The 23,984-nt window shown below is 47.7% G+C and overlaps 1 protein-coding gene across 3 annotated transcripts; it reads right to left on the reverse strand.

Moving 5' to 3' along the window:
* Window positions 1-429: 429 nt before the first annotated feature.
* Window positions 430-22,694, reverse strand: capn15 (calpain 15). Of its 3 annotated transcripts, none has more exons than XM_053494310.1 (12): window positions 22,501-22,694; window positions 14,488-15,847; window positions 14,129-14,337; window positions 13,861-14,044; window positions 13,022-13,245; window positions 12,780-12,905; window positions 11,900-12,052; window positions 11,511-11,672; window positions 9,270-9,484; window positions 6,571-6,734; window positions 3,632-3,810; window positions 430-1,536 (listed from the first exon to the last, which is right to left on the reverse strand). In XM_053494310.1, the coding sequence occupies exons 2-12, from the start codon at window positions 15,823-15,825 to the stop codon at window positions 1,359-1,361; spliced, it is 3,132 nt and encodes a 1,043-aa protein (XP_053350285.1). In that variant the 5' UTR covers window positions 15,826-15,847; window positions 22,501-22,694; the 3' UTR covers window positions 430-1,358. The 3 variants fall into 3 exon arrangements, with proteins under 3 accessions (XP_053350285.1, XP_053350286.1, XP_053350284.1); XM_053494311.1 differs by lacking the exon at window positions 22,501-22,694 and adding an exon at window positions 20,794-20,908; XM_053494309.1 differs by lacking the exon at window positions 22,501-22,694 and adding an exon at window positions 18,769-19,885.
* Window positions 22,695-23,984: the final 1,290 nt, after the last annotated feature.

A 23,984-nucleotide genomic window follows, 5' to 3' on the forward strand; every position in this document is an offset into this window, starting at 1 on the left:
CTCACATGCATGCACACACACACACACACACACACACACACACACACACACACACAGTAATTCCTTTAGTGAAAAACACCATATTTGGTAATCAACTTTTTTATTAACAATAATCATTTACAGCTTTACATGGTATATTTCATATTTTATTTATAATTCTATGCATTTTGTGTGTAAACCCCACCACCAAAGCTATAAACCCCACCCACACGACCCCTTAATCATTTAAGACCCGCCTCTAAATCCTGAGTCCTGTCGCAATAGCAACAAGCCACCCCCACACACCTGCAAACCCCACCCCCACAGCAGTAAGCCCACTAAATAATGTTTTTTTTTGGTCCAGTGGAACCTGAGATAGGGAACCAAGTGTACATCCTGATCTACCAACAAACACACACAAACACACACACGCACGCATTCACGCAGAGACTGGGTGCACTGTTGTGTGATTATGAGGAAAATATGAGTGTGTCCACAGAAGGACAACGCTTGCATGTTTAGGTTGTAATATGTATCCATGAGGTAGGGATGTGTGTGTGTCTGTGTGTGTGTGTGTGTGTGTGTGCGCGCGCACCAGTAGAGGGCGCCGCCAACCTGAAAACAAATGGAAAAAGGACAGATCTGAAGAAACCATGGCAACACCCATCCGACCAATCAGAGCGCTCCGTATATCAGTTTGTGCTTTTCTCTTTATGCCACAAATAATTTTGCGCGCACACACACATACACACACACACACACACACACACAATGCTCCGATACTTATCACCCCCACCTTCTCCTCACTGACTTTAAAGTGTGCTTCTCTCACAAACACACACACACACACACACCTGGTGGAGGCATCAGTACCTGCCCGTGTTTCCAACTTGAGGACTCCGTAGCATGCTAACTAGCTGGGATGCTAACTATTGTAACGGAGTGTGTATCAAGAGGAAGTCGTGATGGTGAACAAGAGCTTTGGTCGACACACGTCACTAAAACACTCAGTTCAGGTATTTTTCCCTCTGGCTCCCTGATTGGCTGTGACAAATGAAGCCCCACCCATATATGCTAATGAGGGCAAATGACACAAAAGGAAAAAAAAATAAAAAAAATATTTAATGTAGTCTTTAGACGTTAAAAATAAACGGGACGCTTTGACCTCCTGCAGCTTTGGCTCCCTCACACACACACACACACACACACACACACACACACAGTGTGCATTAGTGATGGCGGTATCCTTGAGTACCGTCCGTCCTTTGTGTGTGTGTGTGTTGTGCGTTTGGCTCCAGGAGCAGTTGTGTGATTAAATTGGCTCAGTAGTTCCGCTATGCTCCGCCCCCCAGCAGCGTGTGGGCACATGTGGGCATGTGTCAGAGTGGGCGGGGCTTGTGCAGTCCTTCTGTGTCGGGTGTGAGCTGCGGCGAGTGTGTGGCTTTAGTGGGAGTCCAGTCGCCCAGGTTAGCCTGCGCCGCTTTACGGTGAGCCAGACGGTGTGTGATGGAGAACCCGGCGTTCCCCTCCAGCTGGGACAGAACCACCAGAACCTGCCTGCTCAACACACACACACACACACAATAAATAAACAAACACGTAGTACACAAAACTAAACACAAGATATCCTGGTCTCCTCTGTCGTCTTTACATTTTATCTCTCAACATGTCTTCATCAGTCCTGTCCCATAGTCTCCGCCCACATCCCTCACCCTTATCCTGTCCCTCGTCCCACGTCCCTCGTCCCACGTCCTGTCTCTCTTTGACAGACTCCGCCCCCTGTGTGTCTACAGTCAATATAGGTGTGTGAGAGTTGTGTGTGTGTGAGAGAGAGTGGTGTGTGTGTAAGCTGTGTATGTGTCTGTTTGTGAGTGTGTGAGAGTATATGTGTATGTGTGAGAGAGAGTGTCAGAGGTGTGTGTGAGCGAGTGTAAGAGTGTATGAGGTGTGTGTAAGGTGTGTTTGTGTGTGTGTAAGGTGTGTGTGTGTGAGGTGTGTGTATGTGAGTGTGTGAGAGAGTAGTGTGTGAGAGAGTAGTGTGTGAGTGTGTGAGAGAGAGTGTGTGTGTGTGTGAGAGTAGTGTGTGAGAGGTGTGTGTGAGAGGTGTGTGTAAGGTGTGTATGTGTGTGTTTGTGAGTGTGTGAGAGTATATGTGTATGTGTGAGAGAGAGTGTCAGAGGTGTGTGTGAGCGAGTGTAAGAGTGTATGAGGTGTGTGTAAGGTGTGTGTGTGTGTGTAAGGTGTGTGTATGTGTGTGTTTGTGAGTGTGTGAGAGAGTAGTGTGTGAGAGAGTAGTGTGTGTGTGTGTGTGTGTGTGTGTGTGTGTGTGAGAGTAGTGTGTGAGAGGTGTGTGTAAGGTGTGTGTGTGTGTAAGGTGTGTATGTGTGTGTTTGTGAGTGTGTGAGAGAGTGTCTGTGTGAGGTGTGTGAGAGTGAGTGTGTGTGTGAGTAGTGTGTGTGAGCGTGAGAGTGTGAGTGTGTGTAAGTATGAAGGTAAAACAGTAGCAAAACCCGAGAGCTTGCAAATTCGAATGTGAGAACTTGTAAAATGAATATTTGTATTTGTAAGTTGAAATTTGTACTCACAGCTCTGATGTGAAAAGCTGCATCTATCGATTTGCACACCTGTGTTTTGAATTCGAAGTTGCAGATTAACAGGCACAATTGTGTACTACACATTTATCTTTGCGCTTTACTTCAGTTTCGCTGTACAACCACAAGTCGGCGCTCACAACCTCTGGGGTGGAAATGAAGTCATTTTATTGGTCGATGCCTCACCAATGAACAACGCCAGCCACAATGCAAACATTTGTATGCATATGTATCAGCTATTTTGTTTTTAAACGCTTGGAAATTTTTTTTATTAACTATCATTAGTTTTACTGGATTTTATATACCAGTAAAAGCGCAGCAATGTCGTTTAACTGGTTGGCATAGACGACCACCACCACCGAAACGGCGCGAGCTGCTCTGTGTAGTCTGTGACGTCATCGCGCACAAAACGTCCCACTTCATTGGCTGGCTCCAACCAATTAAATGTTCATTGGTGAGGCATTGACCAATTAAATGACTTCATTTCCACCCCAGCCCCGCCCCCGCGTTTACAAGCGCACAAGTGAGTTTTGCTACAGAATATCGCAAAATGAGTAGCAAAAGTCAGAGCGCCGGGATTTGAGGTTGTACTGCCAGATCTGAGAGGTTGTGAGCGCCGACTTGTGGTTGTACAGCGAAACTGAAGTAAAGCGCAAAGATAAATGTGTAGTACACAATTGTGCCTGTTAATCTGCAACTTCGAATTCAAAACACAGGTGTGCAAATCGATAGATGCAGCTTTTCACATCAGAGCTGTGAGTACAAATTTCAACTTACAAATACAAATATTCATTTTACAATTTCTCACATTCGAATTTGCAAGCTCTCGGGTTTTGCTACTGTTTTACCTTCATAGTAAGAGTGTGAGTGTATGTGAGGTGCGTGTAAGGTGTTTGAGTGTGTGTGAGGTTGGAAGTGTGTAAGGTGTGTGTGTGAGAGTGTGTGTGAAAGGTGTGGAAGTGTGTGAGTGTGCATGTGTGTAAGAGAGTGTGTAAGAGAGTGTGTGTGTGAGGTGTGGAAGTGTGTGTGAGAGAGTGTGAGTGTGTGTGTGTGTGTTGTACCTGTGTAGTGGTGGAACACTGTCTATAGTCTTCAGGCTGCCGCGTGTCGATACCACGTTAAAGCTGTCTGTGCAGTCACATGACACGTGCAGATGGAACTTCGGGTGTCGGTTTTCCACAACAACGATAAGCCCCGCCCACCCATGAGTGAGGTAATAGCAGGTCATTCCCTCACGGCCCTAAGCACAGGACAAATCAAATTAAAAATGTACTCGTCACACAGTCATACACAGTACAATATGCAGTGAAATGCTTATACGACCGCCAGTGACCTTAAAATAACAAAACAATTAACAAGAAATAAGAAAGAGAAAAGCAATAAATAGCTAAACTATAAAAAAGTAGAAAAATATATATATTTTAAAATATATAAGAAATATAAAACTAATTAGTACAGGACAAAATAAATTTTAATGCAAATAAAAAGTGAAAATGAATGAAAAATGTCCAGCAGTGTGCAAATGGAAATAAATGGAAACGAATAGAAATGTCCAGAAAGTGTGCAGTGTCCATGATTGTCCGGTCTACAGTGTACTGGGGTATGTGCACAGATGAGAAATGTCCATAAGTGTCCATTTCTGTGCAGTGTTGCAAAAAAACGCGGAGATGATTAGTCCTGTGTGTTAATCTGGTTTAGAGACCATATTGGGGAAGAAGCTCCTCCTTAGTCTCTCTGTTTTGGCCTTCAGGGAGCGGAATCGCTTTTATGACCTCAACAGAGAGAACAGTCCATTGTTGGGATGGCTGAGGTCCTTCACGATCTTCCTGGCCTTGGTCCAGCACCACTTGCCGTAGATCGAGTGCAGGTCAGGGAGCTCGGTGCAGATGAGGAGCTCAGCCGATCTCACCACCCTCTGTAGAGCTCGTCTGTCTTGCATGGTGCTGTTCCTGAACCAGGTTGTGATGTTTCCCATCATGATGCTCTCTGTGGTGCAGGAGTAAAAGTTCCTGAGCACCCTGGAGGGCAGTCTAAAGTCTCTCAAGCATCTGAGGTGGTAGAGACGCTGCCGGGCCTTTTTCACCACGGTGTTGATGTGACAGGACCATGACAAGTCCTGCATGATGTAAACACCGAGTTAGCTGAAGCTGTCCACTCTCTCCACTGGGCTCCTGTTGATGATGAGGGACTGGTAGTTCCTCTCCTGCTTTGTGCTGAAAGTCCACCATCAACTCCTTTGGCTTGCTGACGTTCAAAGGAAGATTGTTTCTCTGGCACCAGTTCTCCAGTTTTCCAACCTCCTCCAGGTAGGATGTTTTGTCGTTGTCAGAAATTAGGCCACGACGGTGTCGTCAGCAAACTTGATGATGGCGGTGGAGTTGGTAGTGGCCACGCAGTCGTAGGTGTACAAAGAGTACAGCAGGGGGCTCAGAACACAACCCTGGGGGGCTCCAGTGCTGAGAGTGATGAAGGGTGAGACGTGTCCACCCATCCTTACTGCCTGTGGTCTGCCAGTTAGGAAGTTGGAGATCCACTGACACAGAGATGAGCTGAGTCCCAGGTGCTCCAGCTTGGTGGTGAGTGTGGAGGGAATTATGGTATTAAATGCAGAGCTGTAGTCGATGAAGAGCATTTTAACATAATTCCCCCTTCTAGTGTCCAAGTGAGTAAGTGATGTGTGGAGGAAATGTGAGATTGCATCGTCTGTGGAACGGTTCTGGCGGTATGCAAACTGTAGTGGGTCGAGTGTGTCCGGTAGTGAAGAAATGATAAAGTCTCTGACCAGGCGTTCAAAGCACTTCATCACTACTGAAGTGAGGGCTACAGGGCGATAGTCACTGAGTGAAGCAGGATGTGGTTTCTTTGGGACAGGAACAATGATGGACTCTTTGAAGCATGTGGGGATCACCGACTGAGATAAAGAGATGTTAAATATCTCAGTGAACACAGGTGCTAGCTGGTCTGCGCAGGCTCTGAGGATACGGCCTGAGATGCCGTCTGGTCCTGCTGCTTTCCTGGTGTTCACTCTCTTGAAGGCTCTCCTCACGTCATGCTCGGTGATGATGAACGCGCTTCCGGTGCTGGCAGTGACTTCCATTAGCATCACTAGCGTCTTTAGCTGCAGCCTCTAAGCGAGCATAGAAAGTGTTTAGAGTCATGTCTGCGTCCGTCATACTGGATGTTGATGTTTTATAGTCTGTTAGTGTCCTTAGTCCCTGCCACAGGCTCCTAGAGTCACTCTGTTGGAGCTCTGACTCTAGTTTCTTCCCGTAGCGCTGCTTCGTCTCTTTCACCACCTTCCGAATGTTGTATGGCGCAGCGTTGTACGGGTCCATGTCCCCCGAAGCAGGTCCGTGCGTTGTAGGCAGCGGCTTTTGGTTGGGAAACGTTCTGATAGATTTTTTTCAATGGTATCATCCGCTAGTTTCCCGATGAATTCCACAACCGCTTCCATAAACACGCTGATGTCATCTGAGCTGTTTCGGAACATGACAGTCTGGGTCATCGAGTGCGTCCTGTAATGCGGCCACCAATTGGTCCGTCCACCGCGCGACCTCCCTCTGAACTGGAACTTCCTGTTTCAGCCTTTGTTTGTATTTTGGCATGAGGAAGATGGCGCCATGGTTGGATTTCCCAAACAGAGGGCGAGATTGTGCCTTGTAGCCGTCCTTGTCTGTAGTATAACAATGATCGTAAGAACAACGTCCCGGTGCGTCCTTTGTTCTCCCTCAGGATCTCACTCGGCCAGCTCGGATCCGAAGTTAAAAACGTTAAATTGTGAGTACATTGTAAACAAATAGAAATAAGAGTATCTCTATCGTACTCAATGGTGATGAATTTGCCAGTTTAAAGTTACTGAAAATTATCATAAAATTCAAAAACAAAGAAAAATAGGTTGGAGCAGTCGTGACAGCAGCTGACCTCACTGGCGCCATGTGAGTATCCTAACAGAGAGGAAGCGAAGGAAAGAGTTTTAAATAGTTTGTGTATGTGTGTCTACCTCGTGTCTCTCTCCTTTATTCTCCGTCAGCAGTATGATGGCATCGGCGAGCGTGGTTGCCGTGGCATCGACCTGCTCCACCATCACCTGTCTGGAGCTGTAGATGGCCAAAATGAAGCCCGGAGAATCAGGACACGACCGAGGGGGGGCAGTGGGGCTCGACACTGAAAACACACACACACACATCAAAACACACAATAAAATAAACACAAACACAGCATTGAGGAAGACGGACAATGAGTTAAAAGAAAGAGAGAGATGGAAAAGTGAGTGAGAGACAGTAAGAGAGAGATAAGAGTGGGGGAACAGAGAAAGACAGGAGTTAAGAAAGACAGTGAGCAAGACAGAAGGTGTGAGAGAGAAACAAGTTGTAAGAGTGATAGAGACACAGTAAGACAGTGAGACAGACAGATAAGAAAGACAGACATGAAGTAATGGTATCGAACAGTCTACAGACTTTAAACTCGACACTCGTTTACACACACAGTGAGCTCACAGACTAACGCTGAATGTTTCTCAATCAGAAGCCGTGGGTGGATGAGACCATCCGCAACGCTTTGAGACGTATAACGCAGGACCTGCGTTGGGTGACATTCGTATAAGACTGAGTCATACAAATTTCAGAAAGTGGTGAAGGAGGCTAAGGAAACTATAGTCACAGCTCCAAAAAAGTTAGACTAGGAGCCTGTGGCAGAGACTAAGAACAATAACGGACTATTAAGTGAACACCTTCTATGCTCGCTTCGAGGCTGCAGCTAACAATGATAAATCTAATGCTAATGACTGCAGACAGGTGACACATGACGTGAGGAGAGCCTTCAGGAGAGTAAACACCAGGAAAGCAGCAGGACCAGACGGCATCTCAGGTCGTATTCTCAGAGCCTGCGCAGACCAGCTAACACCTGTGTTCACTGAGATATTCAACATCTTATCTCAGTCGGTGATCCCCACATGCTTCAAAGAGTCCATCATTGTTCCTCATCCTGCTTATCTCAACGATTATCGCCCTGCAGCCCTCACCTCAGTAGTGATGAAGTGCTGGTCAGAGACTTCATCATTTCTTTGCTACCCGACACACTGGACCCACTACAGGTGGCTTACTGTCCTAACTGTTCAACAGATGATAAATCTTTTAGCTCCTCCACACATCTCTCACTCACCTGTGGATGCTCAGGGGAATTATGTTAAAATGCTTTTTGTCAACTACAGCTCAGCATCCAATACTATAATTCCCTCCACTCTCACCAAAAAGCTGGAGCACCTGGGACTCAGCTTATCTCTAGGTCAGTGGATCTTCAACTTTTTAACTGGCAGACCACAGGCAGTAAGGATAGGCGGACATGTCTCAGCGTCCCTCACTCTCAGCACTGGAGACTGGAAATCTGGAGAACTGGTGCAAGAGAAAAAACCTCCCTTTAAACGTCAGCAAGACAAAGGAGCCGATAGTGGATTTTAGTACAAAGCAGGAGAGGAACTACCAGACCCCCATCATCAACAGGAGCCCAGTGGAGAGAGTGGACAGCTTTCGATACCTCGGTGTTCACATCACGCAGGACCTGTCATGGTCCTGTCACATCAACACCGTGGTGAAAAAGGCCCGGCAGCGTCTCTACCACCTCAGACGCTTGAGAGACTTCAGACTGCCCTCCAAGCTGTTTAGGAATTTCTACTCCTGCACCATAGAGAGCATCCTGACGGAAAACATCACGACCTGGTTGCAGGACAGACGAGCTCTACAGAGGGTGGTGCGATCAGCTGAGCGCATCATCTGCACCGAGCTCCCTGACCTGCACTCAATCTACAGAAAACGGAGCTGGACCAAAACCAGGAAGATGGTGAAGGACCTCAGCCACCCCAACAATGGACTGTTCTCTCTGTTGCGGTCTGGGAAGCGATTCCGCTCCCTGAAGACCAACACAGAGAGACTGAGGAGGAGCTTCTTCCCACAGGCCATAAGGTCTCTTAACCACAACACAATACAGCACTAATATCATCTCTTTTACATCCAACAGGGGGCATTCATGGACACATTCATGCACAATTTTTGCACTATATACTTATTCTTTCATTATGGACCACTGCACAAATCACTTTAATAATAAGACACTTTAAGAAGTCACTTTATGCATATTTGCACACCTCAGCAATTTTTACATTACTTATATGGACAAATTTCTATTTTCTTCTTTTATATTTCTATATTATATATATTTTGTTCTTATTTGTACAGTCTATTTTTATTCTTATTTTATTTTAGGTAGCACAGTATACTTTATTTTTACTAGTTTAATTTCATTTTTCTGCAATATTTCTTTTATTGCAATATGTCTTTATTTTTACTTGTACAGTATATTTTACCAGTTAACTTTATTTTCTACCGTATTACCTTTTATTTATATTTATTTCTTATGTTTAAGCTTTTATTTTAAGGTCACTGGTAGTCGAAAAAGCATTTCACTGCATACAGAGCACAACTCACTAACAGGAACCGAGTCCTGGAGCTGAACACACCCAGTCTGTTACACTCGAGGTTCACTTTAGTCAAACTAACTCGAGTAGGTAAGTAACATTGTGTGTGTGTGTGTGTGTGTGTGTGAGATAAATGTTCGATAAACAAACACAATAAAAGTTCTTGTGTTATTGGCTTGGTTATTTTTGACTGTGTGTGTGTGTGTGTGTGTGTGTGTGTGTGTGTGTACCTGGCGTTCCCCCTCCGTTCCAGTGGTTAAAGGCACAGCAGACGACGGCGTACTCCCCTGGCTCCAGCATCACGTCGCAGCCTACGAATTTCTTGACGGCGCGCTTGCTGTGAGCGAGCAACCGGCCGAGTGTTAGTTTGTTCCCGCTGGAGAAGGACGCGCGGAACACCATGATACACAGGTCCAACAGGTGATTATCCGCAGACTCGGACCGTCTGGGACAGGAAGGGAACAGGGAGCACAAAGACGACACATTAGTCTGTATAAAGTGATATTTGTTTTTATTAAAACGGTTATTTTAATTACATATAGATATATATTTATAGTCATTAAAAGTCATTACCATATATATATAGACAGTGAGAAAGAGAGAGCGACAGACAGTGAGAAAGAGTGAGACAGGCAGAGATTGAGAGACTGCGACAGACACAGACAGTGAGAGAAAAACAGACAGAGACAGACAGTGAGAGAGACAGTAAGAAACAGAGACAGTGAAAGAGAAAAACAGAGAGAGAGACAGATGGACAGTAAGAGACAGACAGTGTGAGACAGGCGGCTAGTGAGAGACAGAAAGAGAGGGACGGACAGACAGTGACAGACAAACAGAGACTGAGACAAGTGGACAGCTAGAGAGGGAGAGAGACAGATGGACAGTGAGAGAGAGACAGGGACAAAGATACAGACAGTGAGAGACAGACAGACAGGGCGAGAAGTACAGAGAGAGACAGCAACAAACAGTGAGAGAGAGACAGCGACAGTGGGAGAGACAGCCAGACAGTGAGAGAGAGAGACAGCGACAGACAGCGAGAGACAGAGAGAGAGACAGCGACAGACACTGAGAGAGAGAGACAGCGACAGACACTGAGAGAGAGAGACAGCGACAGACACTGAGAGAGAGAGAGACAGCGACAGACACAGAGAGAGAGAGAGACAGCGACAGACACAGAGAGAGAGAGAGACAGCGACAGACACAGAGAGAGAGAGAGAGACAGCGACAGACACAGAGAGAGAGAGAGACAGCGACAGACACAGAGAAATGGACAGTGAGAGAGAGACAGAGAGAGACTAAGAGAGAGAGAAAGAGAGAGGGACAGCTAGAAAGAGAGACAGATGGACAGTAAGAGAGAGAGAAACAGACAGACAGAGAGACAGACAGTGTGAGACAGTAAGAAAAAACCAGACAGACAGTGAGAGAGAGAGAGACAGACAAAGAGAGAGATAGACAGTGTAAGACAGACAGACAGACAGGCAGTGAGAGAGACAGACAGAGAGAGAGAGACAGAGGCAGTAGATAAAGCCCAAAAAAGGAGGAGAACTTCTTAATTTGTCTCATATACATCATCACAGCACAGTGAGATTCTTTCCTCACATATCCGAGCGTAACTGGGGTCAGAGCGCAGGGTCAGCCCTGATACAGAGCCCCTGGAGGAGACAGGGTTAAGGTCCTGGCTCAAGGGACCAACAGCGGCAACCTGGTGGAGCTGGGGATCAAACCACCGACCTTCTGATCAGTAACTCAGTGCCCTAGCCCTCAGATGCTACAGAGCTCAGGTGTATTTATTTATTTGATTGAGGATTTTAAGCAGCTCGTGTCTCTTAACCAGTACAGAGAGACAGACCTCAGACCGTCCCTCCTGCCCTGGTCGTCTCACACACCAGACCTGACGGGATCGTGCTGCTAGACGTGTTTAAACTATCCTTACATCCAGATCAAATGCGTCTTGTTAATAAATCTTAACGATTAACCAATTACTGACCTGTTTAATGATCGGCCTAAGAACAACATGCCAAACTCGCCACCGCTACCTAAATCGACAGCTAAATTTATACATTAAATAAACGGCAAAAATAAGTAAATCAAGCATCACCTACAAGCATCAAAAACACGAATATCTAGACAGGCAAGGAATTAAAGGATGCACTGCGAGAAGAGGTAAGAGTGGTCCACAGCAGCAGGGGGCGCTCTACAGCCCACATAAAAAATAATAATAATAAAAAAACACTAACAAAATTCTCCTCACACCAGCACTACATGTGATATGAGTAGACATGACAGAATCACAACGGGGACAGAGTGTCCAAAGAGCTGAGAGGAGAAACAGCGCCACCTTTGGGTGGATTAAACGTAACACTGAACAACAACGGATTACATACCTAACAGTGGGTAAAATTAAAATGTACTGTCTACACGTGTACCAGTGTGTGTGTGTGTGTGTGTGTGTGTGTGTGTGATGTGTGTACCTGCTCCCCTCCTGGAACAGAGCGAACTCCAGCGCGGTCCTCTCGAGGACGGTCAGAGAGCTCACTGTGATCGGTCCACTCGCCCTGCTGGGGAACGAACCCTGCACTCGCACCTCATGCCAGTCCGAGTGTATCTTACAGATATCCACAGAGTCGAAGTACCTACACACACACACACACACACACACACACACACAGAGAGAGAGAGAGAGAGAGGGGTTACAGATACATGTCTGTGCTCTGTGTGTAAATAAAACATGAGTTGAAAAGAGTGGCTGTCTATATTTCACACCGGCAAAGTGTGTGTGTGTGTGTGTGTGTGTGTGTGTACACTGATGGATCAGTAAACCTATTGTAGTGTAAATTCTTAATCAGTATTGAGTACTGACTTGATAAAGTCCCCATACTCCATCCAGAACACTCCCTCACTGCTCCCGTGCGCCATCAGCTCATGTCTCAGGTGCTGCGGCCAGTCGGGCCACTCGTCCGACCACGAGCCATTCCAGGAGAACCGTCCCCACGGGTTCCTCAGACGCAGGAGTCTGGAACACAACACCACAGCGTCAAGACAGGCGACTACACTGAAATCCAGAACAAACATCTAGAGCAGTGCGCTGATGAACAAATACACAAACAGAACCAGTACTCATACAGAACGTTCTAGAGCACTCAGTAAAATAAGACTTTTCTAATCTAGAAGCCTCAAAACTATATCAGTACAAGATAATGAGAAGGATGATCCAGAATCCTGTCATAACCAGAACCAGCTCTAGAATCCTGCTCAAAATTACTACAGAGGTTCTGCAAAGACAGCAAAGCTCTAGGATTCTACACATTCTGAACATTTTTCTTGATTGTGTTCTAAATGTTGCACATGTTTATTGGGGGAAACGTGCACATTTAGAACACAATCAAGAAAAATGTTCAGGTTAGAAAATGAGAAGAATTTTGACCAGTTCTAAACCAATTTTAACTTTGCCAACTCCAAAACTGTGCAGATTAGAACCCCTAGAACCCTGGGCTTCATACAATCATGTAAAAGTGTGTATCTGTTAAATATGGACATGACATTAAAATCAACAGCACCGAACCCTGAGAAGAGAGAACCAGAATCCTGGAATCTAGGACAATTTCAGGAACCTTCCTATCTCAACTCATGCAGAACAGAAGATCCTGTAAGCTTGCAGAATAGGACGACCTAGAATTGTGCTAAACCTAAAACAGAACGTACAGAGAGAGTTTGTGTGCTTGCTCTTGTGTGTTGGTCACCTGTAGCCTTGAACGTCCCGGACATCCAGGATGGAGTAGGCGTGTCGTGGACGGAGCCCCAGAGACTCGTATACGGCGTCATCCACCTTCATGTTCCCTCCCCCGCAGGACGCCCCCATGAGGAACCTGAGGGAGAATCAACCAGTCACACGGGGACTAGCAGAGACCACCCTGGACTGGTACAGAGTGTGTATACTGAAATAGACAGTGTGTGTGTGTGTGTGTGTGAGTGTGAGTGTTACCCCGCCTCCTTGGAGCTGATCATCTTGGCCCAGATGAGGTCGGTGTCGATGGGTTCCTCGCGCGGGTTGGTGCTGTTCACCTGCAGGTTGAGGCTGTCGCACGGCGCTCCGGTCAGAGTCGCCAAACCCTCGATGGCTCGACCGGCCTGTAGCGCAAAGTACGAGCCGTGCAGCTTCGCCAAGGCCTTCTCTATAAGAGCCACCCACAACTGTCTCCTCTGAGCCTGGGGGGGGGGGGGGGGCGGGGGTAGGAGAGAAAGAGAGAGTTGAGATTAGTATCATTATCTGAACGCCCTCATCATACTGTCAGGAACACAACAAAGGAACAAATAATGGATTGATTAACAGATACATGAATGGAATGATCCTTCGATCAATGGACAGATTGAGGCTTGAAGGGATACGATATACACAGACAGCTGGGTTCAATGGATGGATGGATGGATGGAAGGTTACTTTAAAAGGGTTGGTGGGAAGATTATGTGAATGGACATACGGATGATTAGAAGGAGGAAAGGATAAGTAATGTAGATAAAAGCAGGGTGGATGGATGGATAATTGGGGAGATGGACAAATGAATGTGTGTATAGTTGGAAGGGATTATTATTGGGTTGGATGGAGGGGTGGATGAAGAGATGGATGGATAGTTGGATATTTATAAAGGACAGATGGAGACTTGGATGGATAAATAGACAACTATTAGGACAGATGAATGGATGATGGATAGACACTTGGTGGGAGGATGGATAATTGGAGGGATGGACACGCTTATGTACTCTGAATAAATGGATACATCAGTGCTTGAATGAACACACACACACACACACACACACACACACCTGTGAGAACAGCAGGTATCCATACTCGTCACATGGTAGCATGTCGTCCACCAGCACCGTCGTCCACGTTCCGTCCTTACATAGGCGGACCTGATATGCTCCCTCATGGCAGATTGACCGGGTGATCATCACTCGCTCCACCAGCTCGGGGCGCTCCGCTAACACTGCCAGAGCACTCAGGAACCTCACACACACACAAAGCGTAATTTTAGATATAAGGACACATGGGGAGAACACACTCATGCACCCCACCTTCTCTGTCTCTTACCAACAGTTACCCAGAAGCCCTTGCAGGATGTCAGACGGACGGGGTGTTCGGAACACTGACCACTTCACCCCTCGGTCCTTGAAGTTGTTGCAGTTTATCTCGTGTGGGCGAAGCCACTTTTTGATTCGCTGCTGGACGCTGTCACTCTCGGGGAAGCCCACTGACCTGGGACCAGGAGGGAAACTGTCGTCCACAAAGTTCACAGCGTTCTGAAAAAAAACGTAATGTTAATGTTCTCACCGGAAGAACACCAATCTCAGACTGTGTCTACTAGGGGGCGTGGTTAATTACAGGGTAGCCCACCATGAACTGTTCATACATCCCATTAGTACTAGCCTTCTATAAGAAAACACACACACCTCTCTGCAGAAACTGACGATGTTCTCCCAAAGTTCCTTAGCCTCGCCCTCGTCCGTTTTCCTCCGCTGCTCCACGTGCACGCTCTGCCTGCGCCGCAGTGCCTTCACCTTCCTGGTTCTTATGTAGCGCTGAGCCGTGTGACACGCCACACAGTGCTTCACACACATCTCATTCAGCAGCGTGCATGCAGGACACACCCACTTGTCCCCCTGCCCCGTCCCTCGGGGCGCATGCGAGGTCTTTTTAGCGAAGGGCTCAGAGAATCCGTGAAGTTTGGACGTTCCGCATGCACTGCAGTGTCCTGTCCCTGTAGGGTTCCGCAGCGTGCACTTGGGACACGCCCATGACGTGAAATCAGGGCTTGATGGTGTGGCTGGCGTGAAGCGAACAGACTCGCCAACGACGTCGATGACATCCGCGCTCGGCCCTGCCCCCTGGCGTGGTCCTCTACAGGCATCACAACGTCCCGCCGAAGACACTGAAGGACCGGAAGGAGCGGAGCACCCGGGACATTTCCAAGAAGGCGGAGCCGGGTGGTTAGGACTTGGCTCCTCCTCTTCAAGGACACTAAGACGTTTGATTGGTTCTGAGGGGGGGAGACTCGGCTTAGGTTTAGAGGAAGGTCCTGTCGAGGAGGAAGTAGGGGGTGGGACTTCCCGTCTGCTCCGAGGAACAGGATTATTTTGCAAAGAGGACAAGGAAGGAGGAAGGAAGCTGGTTGTGTTGGGGGGTGGAGATGGTGTATGAGAAGGGGTGGGGTTAGGAGGCGAGTCCTCAGTGAGGTCAATGAGGACCGGTCCGGGATTTTGTGCAGGAAACCCAGACAATGGGGTCCGGATGTCTGGAACTACGAGTGCCTCGGGTGGGATTTTGGGAAGCGAAAGTTTCCGAGGGCCACCACAGGCCGAGCAGGACATCGCCGTCGGGGTGTTCAAGAGTGTGCATCGGGGACAAGCCCAGCCTGAAACCACACCCACTTCAGCGTTTTTCACTTCCCCATTAGACTCGGGCTTCTTCACCAAGGCCTCGTCCACGTGCTGCCGTTTTGGCTCCGAGTTAGAAGTAATGGGTTCTGAGATTGAGGGCGAGGAGGAGGAAGGGGTAGGGCCATTTGAGGCACTGGGTGGCGCCCCACAGACTGAACATGCCCCCGAGGCACTGTAATTGGTCAGCGTGCAGCGGGGGCAGGTCCAGCAGCTGCTTAGGCGCAGAATTCTGTTGAGATCGGGTTTGTTGCGAGGTGCCTCACAGATGGAGCAACGTGGAGATCCAGCCGGGTTCAGGAAGGTACAACGAACACACGACCAATCAGAGCCGAGAACCATGGTCTCCATCATCGACCCGCGGGAGTGAGAGAGACTGACGAAGAGACAACAAGAAGAGAGATTAACTGCTGTAACAACACACACGCCCTCGTAAAAGATCACACTCTGCATAGTTACAAGGAGCTTTCCTGTCAACATTTACACCCTGCCCCATCCCACCACCCCTAATGCGCCAGTTATTTGCAGAGTTTCCTGTAGAGCACAAAAATATTCATCAAGAGACGAGAAATTTTTTAAATAAATAAATAAAATAAAAGTTAAACACATTGGCTTCAAACGTATAAAACCCTCTGAGTCCTGCAGAGATGTTACATCAGAGTCAGCAAAGCCCTCGGTCTTACCTTAATCCTCCTCATAAATCTGATTAGATCATCACTTAGAGCACGCACACACACTGCAGTGCCCATACAAACAACCCAAATGTGAATCATCAGCGATCACTCTCACACACACCCTCTATATATTCCAGAGGAGAATCAGCTCTAGACACACACACACACTCTTATTATTCTAAGCTCTAGTTCATCTAGAATGTTTCTCAGAATCTCTCTGATATGGAGTAGAGATCCACATGCTGCACCACAGTTCCTCTAGATGAGCTCCACAAGCCAGGTGTTGGACTGGTGTGTGTTCCTCTTCCTCAGAAGAATTATGCTCCAAACATTCTGCAGAACAACATGTTGCTTTCTTCTCCCTCACAAACACCACACCAAGAGCTCTAGGTTGATCTTCTCCTGTGCATTTCTGAAGACCAGAGCTTTAGACTAGAAGATAAGGAGAAGTGAGAAACTGACCAAAGAACCTGGATCTAACTCTGACTGGTGCAGTGTCATAGTAATGTTCTCCTCTCCAGACCTCCAGACTACGCCACCTAGTTTACACCAAATTAACGCAGGTCTGTGTGTGTTAATATACATTTTCACTCCATATTTAAACACACCATTTCAGTGTCTATGTAAATGAGCTACTGCTAAGACATGCTTTCTTCAGAGAATAACAAGAAGGCACAGACAAAGGACAAAAAAATAACATTTGTACACACACTGAAGACCCACCTGTACATTTAAACATGATGGAGAGTGAATTTTGGACCTTAGCTGCCCTTTAAAAAAGCATTCAGGGCTTATGTGAGAGGGTCGGGGTTTGTCTAAAACATGAGCCTGTCTCGCCGTCTTCTCATTCACATCCCATCATATTACATCGTCTTATGTTTATCAGCGAAGAACAAGAACCCTGTGTCCTTCAGGCTTAAAGGTCAGAGGTGTGTGTTCATAGACAGAGGTCTGGACAGGTTAAAGAACCACCACATCCAGAAACCCAAGCCAGGAGGAACACCTGTCTCCATGATCCACCACACACACACACACACACACACACACACACACACTCGTCTGTGCTGGCTGAGATGCAGCCCCATGTAGAGACACTTGGCCAAACCACAGTTAGCACTGACTCAACACTACACAACACACACACACACACTACATACCAGGATGAGGGCCAGAACTTATGTTGGTGTTAATGATTAGGGCTTTGTCTCCAAATGCCCTGCTGTGTGTGTATGTGTGTGTGTGTGTGTTTGAAAGATTAACACTACAAATAATTTTTATTATTAAGCAGATGTAATAAACTGCACTCTGGATTCAGCTCTCAAATTCAGGACGAAACGTTCTGCTTGAACAGAGCTAGAACACCTGTAACGGAGATCTGGAACAGAGCTCTAGAACCAGAAGACAGTAAATGATACACAGCTCTTTGTACTGAACGCCCTAGAACCGTGACCCACATGTTACTCTGCTCTGGAACGTTGCACTGAAATCTCTGCCAGTCTAGAGCTCAGGGCCAAACCTCCTTCAGGGTCCAGACCTAACCTCCTGCAGCCCTCAGGGTCCAGACGAAGCCTCCTGCTGCCCTCAGGGTCCAGACCAAACCTCCTGCTGCACTTAAACTCTGGGCTGGCTTGAGGTTGCCGCTCTAGAAGTTGTGAAACATTCTACAGGTCTAGAACTCCAAGGTGCGTGTTCGACAGTTCTGGACTTCTGGGCCAAACACACAGCAGCTATTAACCATGAGGCTGAGTGTTCAGCAGCTCTAGAACTTAACTCCAGACTTGACGTTCTGCTGCTCTAGAACTTCAAGATAAACATTAAAACCCTAGCTAGTACTCCAGGCGTAACATTACCATTGCCGGTTCTACAGGGAAACTTGTAGGGATTTTTTTGGTTTGTTTTTATGTGAGTAAGGATGGACTGAGTTAATCTACAGTAAATACTGCAATAACACACACAGACACACACTTATCCTAAAGGCTTGCTTTTACTCATGCACAGTACAGCTGTCCTAAAGTGATACAGAACATTTGTATAACACAAGATCTCTCTCACACACACACACACACACACACACCGGATGTCACAGTGTATGAATAAATAATGCTCTCTGTCTCTCTGTATAAAAAAAAATCAATACACTGGAGCCAGATTGATTTAGAAAGATACTCCTCCTCCATCATCTCTATCACCACACACACACACACACACACACACACACACACACACACGCTCCTGACATGTTGAGGTTGTGAGAGTGACAGGAACACTGATCATGTGACCCTAGCTATTAGAATGTAAGCTAGAAGAATCGGACTGGTTCAATGTACTATAATGTGCCATAAGTATGTGCCCCCTGACCAGGGGTACTGAGTGTGTGCGGTAGCATCCTTCCTGTAGAACCTTCATCCTGCACAACAACGCACCTGGACAGAAAGCCATTGTGTGTGATGGTGTGTGTGTGTGTTACCTGCGCGGGCTGTGGTTTGTGTGATGGTGTGTGTGTTACCTGTGCGGGCTGTGGTTTGTGTGATGGTGTGTGTGTTACCTGCGCGGGCGGTGGTTTGTGTGATGGTGTGTGTGTTACCTGCGCGGGCGGTGGTTTGTGTGATGGTGTGTGTGTTACCTGCGCGGGCGGTGGGGTGTGTGATGGTGTGTGTGTTCTCGGCTCCCCCACACCGGGCTGCTGTGACTGTTCCGTATCCAGCCTACAGGGTGCGCCTCTGGGTACGGCGCCCTGCTGAACCCGTGTTCAGGCTCCGCCTCTGTCGTCAACGACGACGCCGAGCTCCCCATTGCCACGACACCCCCCACCACACACACGGAGTGGTAGTCAAGTGTTCACGAGTTCCTTAATCAGTCCTGTTCTATTAGTCTCCATTTCACACACACACACTCACACACACTCAGTGCGGAGTCACAGGAGCCAACATGGCTGCCACTCAGACGCTCCAGTCCACAGGGTGATGTCCCAGAATCCTACACTGCTCCGTCTGATGTTCCTACATCCTGTTTATTTAGAGCAGAGTGAGTGGGATCACCACACACACACACACACACACACACAGAGTACTGAACAACACACTTCTAAAGTTGTAGGGTTGTGTGTGTTATAGAGTCAAAAGAACTGTAGTGTGTGTGTGTGTGTGTGTGTGTGTGTGTGTGTGTGTGTGTGTGTGAGATGCTGCAGCTGCTGTGGGATTACACATACATCACATTCCAACCTGACACACACACACACACACGTGCAAGTAACACATCTGAACAGGAGAACACACTTATAGTGTGTGTGTGTGTGTGTGTGTGTGTGTGTGTGTGTGTGATCCCAGCTGTGGTGTCTCGCGCTGCTGTGTCCTGTCCCTCTGTGTCTCCTCTCTACACTTCCGGGTTAACAGACAGCGCTCGCGCTCCTGGGTTCTTTTCTTTAACAGAGAAACAGTTTAAACTTTGCGCTCGGTAAATCCCGTCGTGTCGCGCGAGCGGTGTGATCCGTTAAACCGGAAACTGAACCGGAACAACACGAGTCAGTCAGGGTCTCGTGCGGCGCGCGCCGTCTCTGTGTTATCACCATCAGCGGGGCCTTTGAAGCTCGAGCGCTCCCCACAGCCCCCTCCTCCTCTCCCGCGCGCACCGACTGCAAACCCGGGGAATCGATCCAACAGTGAAATGATCCGCGTCTCCAGACCCCGGATGGGTGATGATGATGGTGATGAAGGCTTCCGGTAATCCCGTGAGCACTGACCGGTCCGCATGCAGCAGGATGAGGAGGAGGAGCGCGCGCCGCACCGGCTTTATCCTCCCTCACACACACACACACACACACAGCTGCTGCAGCGCGAGCTCCCTCACTGCACATCCGCGGGGGTTCTCAGGGTGCGTGCGCTCGCGCGCTTATGCAGTGTTTATTCTTGTTTTCCTTCTGGCCGCTTGCACGCGCTCTCCCCCTCTCAGCAGTGCGCACGCGCAGGAGGAGAGCCCATCCATGCGATTCAGCCGGAGTCAGTTAAAGAAACCGGTGGCTCCTCCCACACACACACACACACACACACACACACACAGTGTGAGATAGAACACTAAAGACACGAACAGAACTCCAGGTTAAAGTTACAGATTCACACTACAGGAGGGAGTCACATGACCAAAGTCCTATCATGAACCTCATCACACACACACACACACACACACACCGTCCTGGAAGACTGAAACTGGGTCTGTGTGTGTGTGAGTCACAAGAATTAAACACAACCTAACAATCTCAGTTTCAGTTTTGTTTCTGTATGTTTGGATTCACCAGAGAGAACAACCACATCTGTGTGTGTGTGTGTGTGTGTGTGTGTCAGTCTCTCAGTCCCAGTGTGGTGTGTGAAGTAGAGATAAGCCCCCCCCCCCGCTCTCTCTCTCTCTCTCTCTACACTCAACACTAACAACCATCACACACTATTAATATACAAATATACAGACTAGTGACACAATAACACGTCCGAACTCCTCCCCCTACTGACACACCACTGGGATACAATGTAACAAATCAACTCTTTAAAGGCGTATCCAGAGACTTAACACAGCAGCAATCAACTGCTTAAAACACACACACACACAGTAAACAAGTAAACAAGATGCAGACATTCATGTTACACAATGTGTTACTCACCTGACCGTGGTCAGCTTACACACACACACACACACACCTGGCTCTGACTGCAGCAAGTACTCTAGTCTGAGGATGTAGTGAATTAGTTTAGAAGAGAAGTGTGACAGACACACACACACACACACACACACACACAATCAACGCTTACCAGTTACTGATAACAGGGTGTGGTCACACTGCACATACACGCACACACTGTACGCCCACTCGCACACACTCACTCGCACACTCAAAAGGAAACACTCACTCGCACACTTATTTGCACACTCAAAAGGAAACACTCACAAGCACACAATTAATTTGAATACAAAACAAGAAGATATGAATCACACTAGAGTTTGGACTTTGGACACACTAGTGAGGTGACGTTAGACAGGTGTTAGACACAACATCTGGTGTGTCAGAGAACGCAAAGTTCTCAGGTTTTAGTGAAGATCAGACAGAAGGTTGTTGGATCACTGCACGTCTGATCTAATGTGAAGTTCTACGTGTTGGGCGTGTCCACGATTGGACTGGGATCTAATTCAGAACTTAAACTGAAAGGTAAATTAACTTTGAACACACATGACTGCATTTCACACTGTCTCCATGTACACCTGATAGCACACACACACACAAACACACTGCAATAAAAAAATACCAGAGAATAATCCTAACTGGTCCAACAAGTATCCTACACACACACACACACACACACACACACACACACACCTCCTGAACACAGTTTACAAATGAGTCAGGGATGAAAGACATGTGCAGGATCTGTCATTACCGCCCCCCCCCAACCACACACACACACACACACACACACACACACAGTCAGTCCAACACACTCTCACACACACACACACACACACACACACACACACACTCAGTCCAACACTCTCACACACACACACACTCAGTCCAACACTCTCACACACACTTAGTCCAACACTTTCTTTCACACTCACACACACACACACACTCTCTCAGTCCAACACTCACACACACTCTCTCTCTCTCTCACACACTCACTCTCTCAGTCCAACACTCACACACTCTCTCACACACACTCACTCTCTCAGTCCAACACTCACACACACACACTCTCTCTCTCACACACTCACTCTCTCAGTCCAACACTCACACACACACACTCTCTCTCTCACACACTCACTCTCTCAGTCCAACACTCACACACACACACTCTCTCTCTCACACACTCACTCTCTCAGTCCAACACTCACACACACACACTCTCTCTCTCACACACTCACTCTCTCAGTCCAACACTCACACACACACACTCTCTCTCTCACACACTCACTCTCTCAGTCCAACACTCACACACACACACACTCTCTCTCTCTCTCTCTCTCTCTCACACACACACTCACTCTCTCAGTCCAACACTCACACACACACACACTCTCTCTCTCTCTCTCTCTCTCACACACACACACACTCTCTCTCAGTCCAACACTCACACACACACACTCTCTCTCTCTCTCTCTCACACACACACACTCACTCTCTCAGTCCAACACTCACACACACTCACTCTCTCAGTCCAACACTCACACACACTCTCTCTCTCACACACACACTGTGAGGTCATTACGCTCCATAAGACAGAATGAGGGAGACATGAGTTAGTAATGTGTGTATAAAACCTCTGAACTGTGTGTGTGTGTGTGTGTGTGTGTTGGAGCAGTGTGTACTCACCGGGACGGGACAGAGCCGAGTCGGTACACACACACACACACACAGTGTTTCCTGTGTGTTCAGTGTGTCCTGTAGGGGGCGCTGCTGCAGTCCTGAGGTCCTGACGGGGAGCCGCTCCTGTCCCGCGGGGGGAGACGAGCCGAGCGGCCGAAACTCATCTCTGTGTGTGTGTGTGTGTGTCCGGGATCAGACCAGTCTCTGACTGTGTGTGTGTGTGTGTGTGTGTGTGTGTCCGGGATCAGACCAGTCTCTGACTGTGTGTGTGTGTGTGTCTCCCCCGGAGTCCCGGCTCCTCTCCTCCGCTCCGGAACAGAAACAGAAAGGAGACAATAACCCGGAAGTAGCGTCAGAACCGGCAGAGGAGCCGCTCAGAGTCCGTAACCCGCGTTACAGAGCGCGCGCGTACACACACACACACACACACACACGGCCGCGCTGTTACCCACAATACACCGCGGGGACTTAGGATGTGCTCAATGTACAGACCCGGATGTGGGGTTAACTCATCACAGTCTCACACACACACACACACACACTAAATCTCACCACACTCACACGCACAAAATCTCACCACACACACACATACACTAAATCACACAACCCAAATCAAAAGTATTATTGAAGTGTGTATGAGATGTGAGTGTGTGTGAATCAGAATGATCAGATCGTCCCTGATGAACGAGCCGAGGGTGACGGTGCTGAGGGAAAAACTCCCTGAGATGGTAATAGGAAGGAACCTTGAGAGGAACCAGACTCAACAGGGAACCCATCCTCATCTGGGTGATAACAGATAGAGGGATTGATCTGCACTCATACTGTGTGTTAGGAGGCTGGAAGTTCAGTATAACAGGAGATGTGGAGAAGTTCATATGGAGACCAGTTGGTTATTGGAGGCTCAGGTGGTCTGTAGGAAACTCCAGTCAGCCGAGGACAGGACCGTCTTCATGGTAAAGTGGAACCGTCCCGAGTCACCAGACGCATCCCAGACAGACCACACGGGGCATCCATGTGACGAGATCTCCAACCAGAAGAGGGACGCCAGGACGGGTCAGACAGATCCAGAGGACAGATGGGGTCTGAATCACCAGCAGCTCAGGAGACACATGTGTAGCTCAATAGTGAGACAGGGAGAGGAGAAGAGAAAAAGAGATAACAGTTAGGTATGGTCGCAGTCACACAATGTATAATGTGAATGTATATTAACTGTAGAATGCAAGCAGAGACTCCGGCAGGACTAACTATGACATCATAACTAAAAGGGAGAGCCAGAAGGAAACACAAACATGAGGGCTTCCTGACATGTAAAGCAAACAATCACCTCACCGTCAGCAAACCTGAGTGATCAATGAGAGTGAGGAAGACAGCATCCAAACATACCAGTTCACCATAATACTCTACGTCCATGAGTCCCCCAGATCTGCTCCTTTACCTAAGGCTAATCTATTTATAAAAATGCTTGATTAAATAAATAGGTTTTTAGCCTG

Source organism: Clarias gariepinus, chromosome 4 (genome assembly GCF_024256425.1).
Source record: "Clarias gariepinus isolate MV-2021 ecotype Netherlands chromosome 4, CGAR_prim_01v2, whole genome shotgun sequence".
NCBI lineage: Eukaryota > Metazoa > Chordata > Actinopteri > Siluriformes > Clariidae > Clarias > Clarias gariepinus.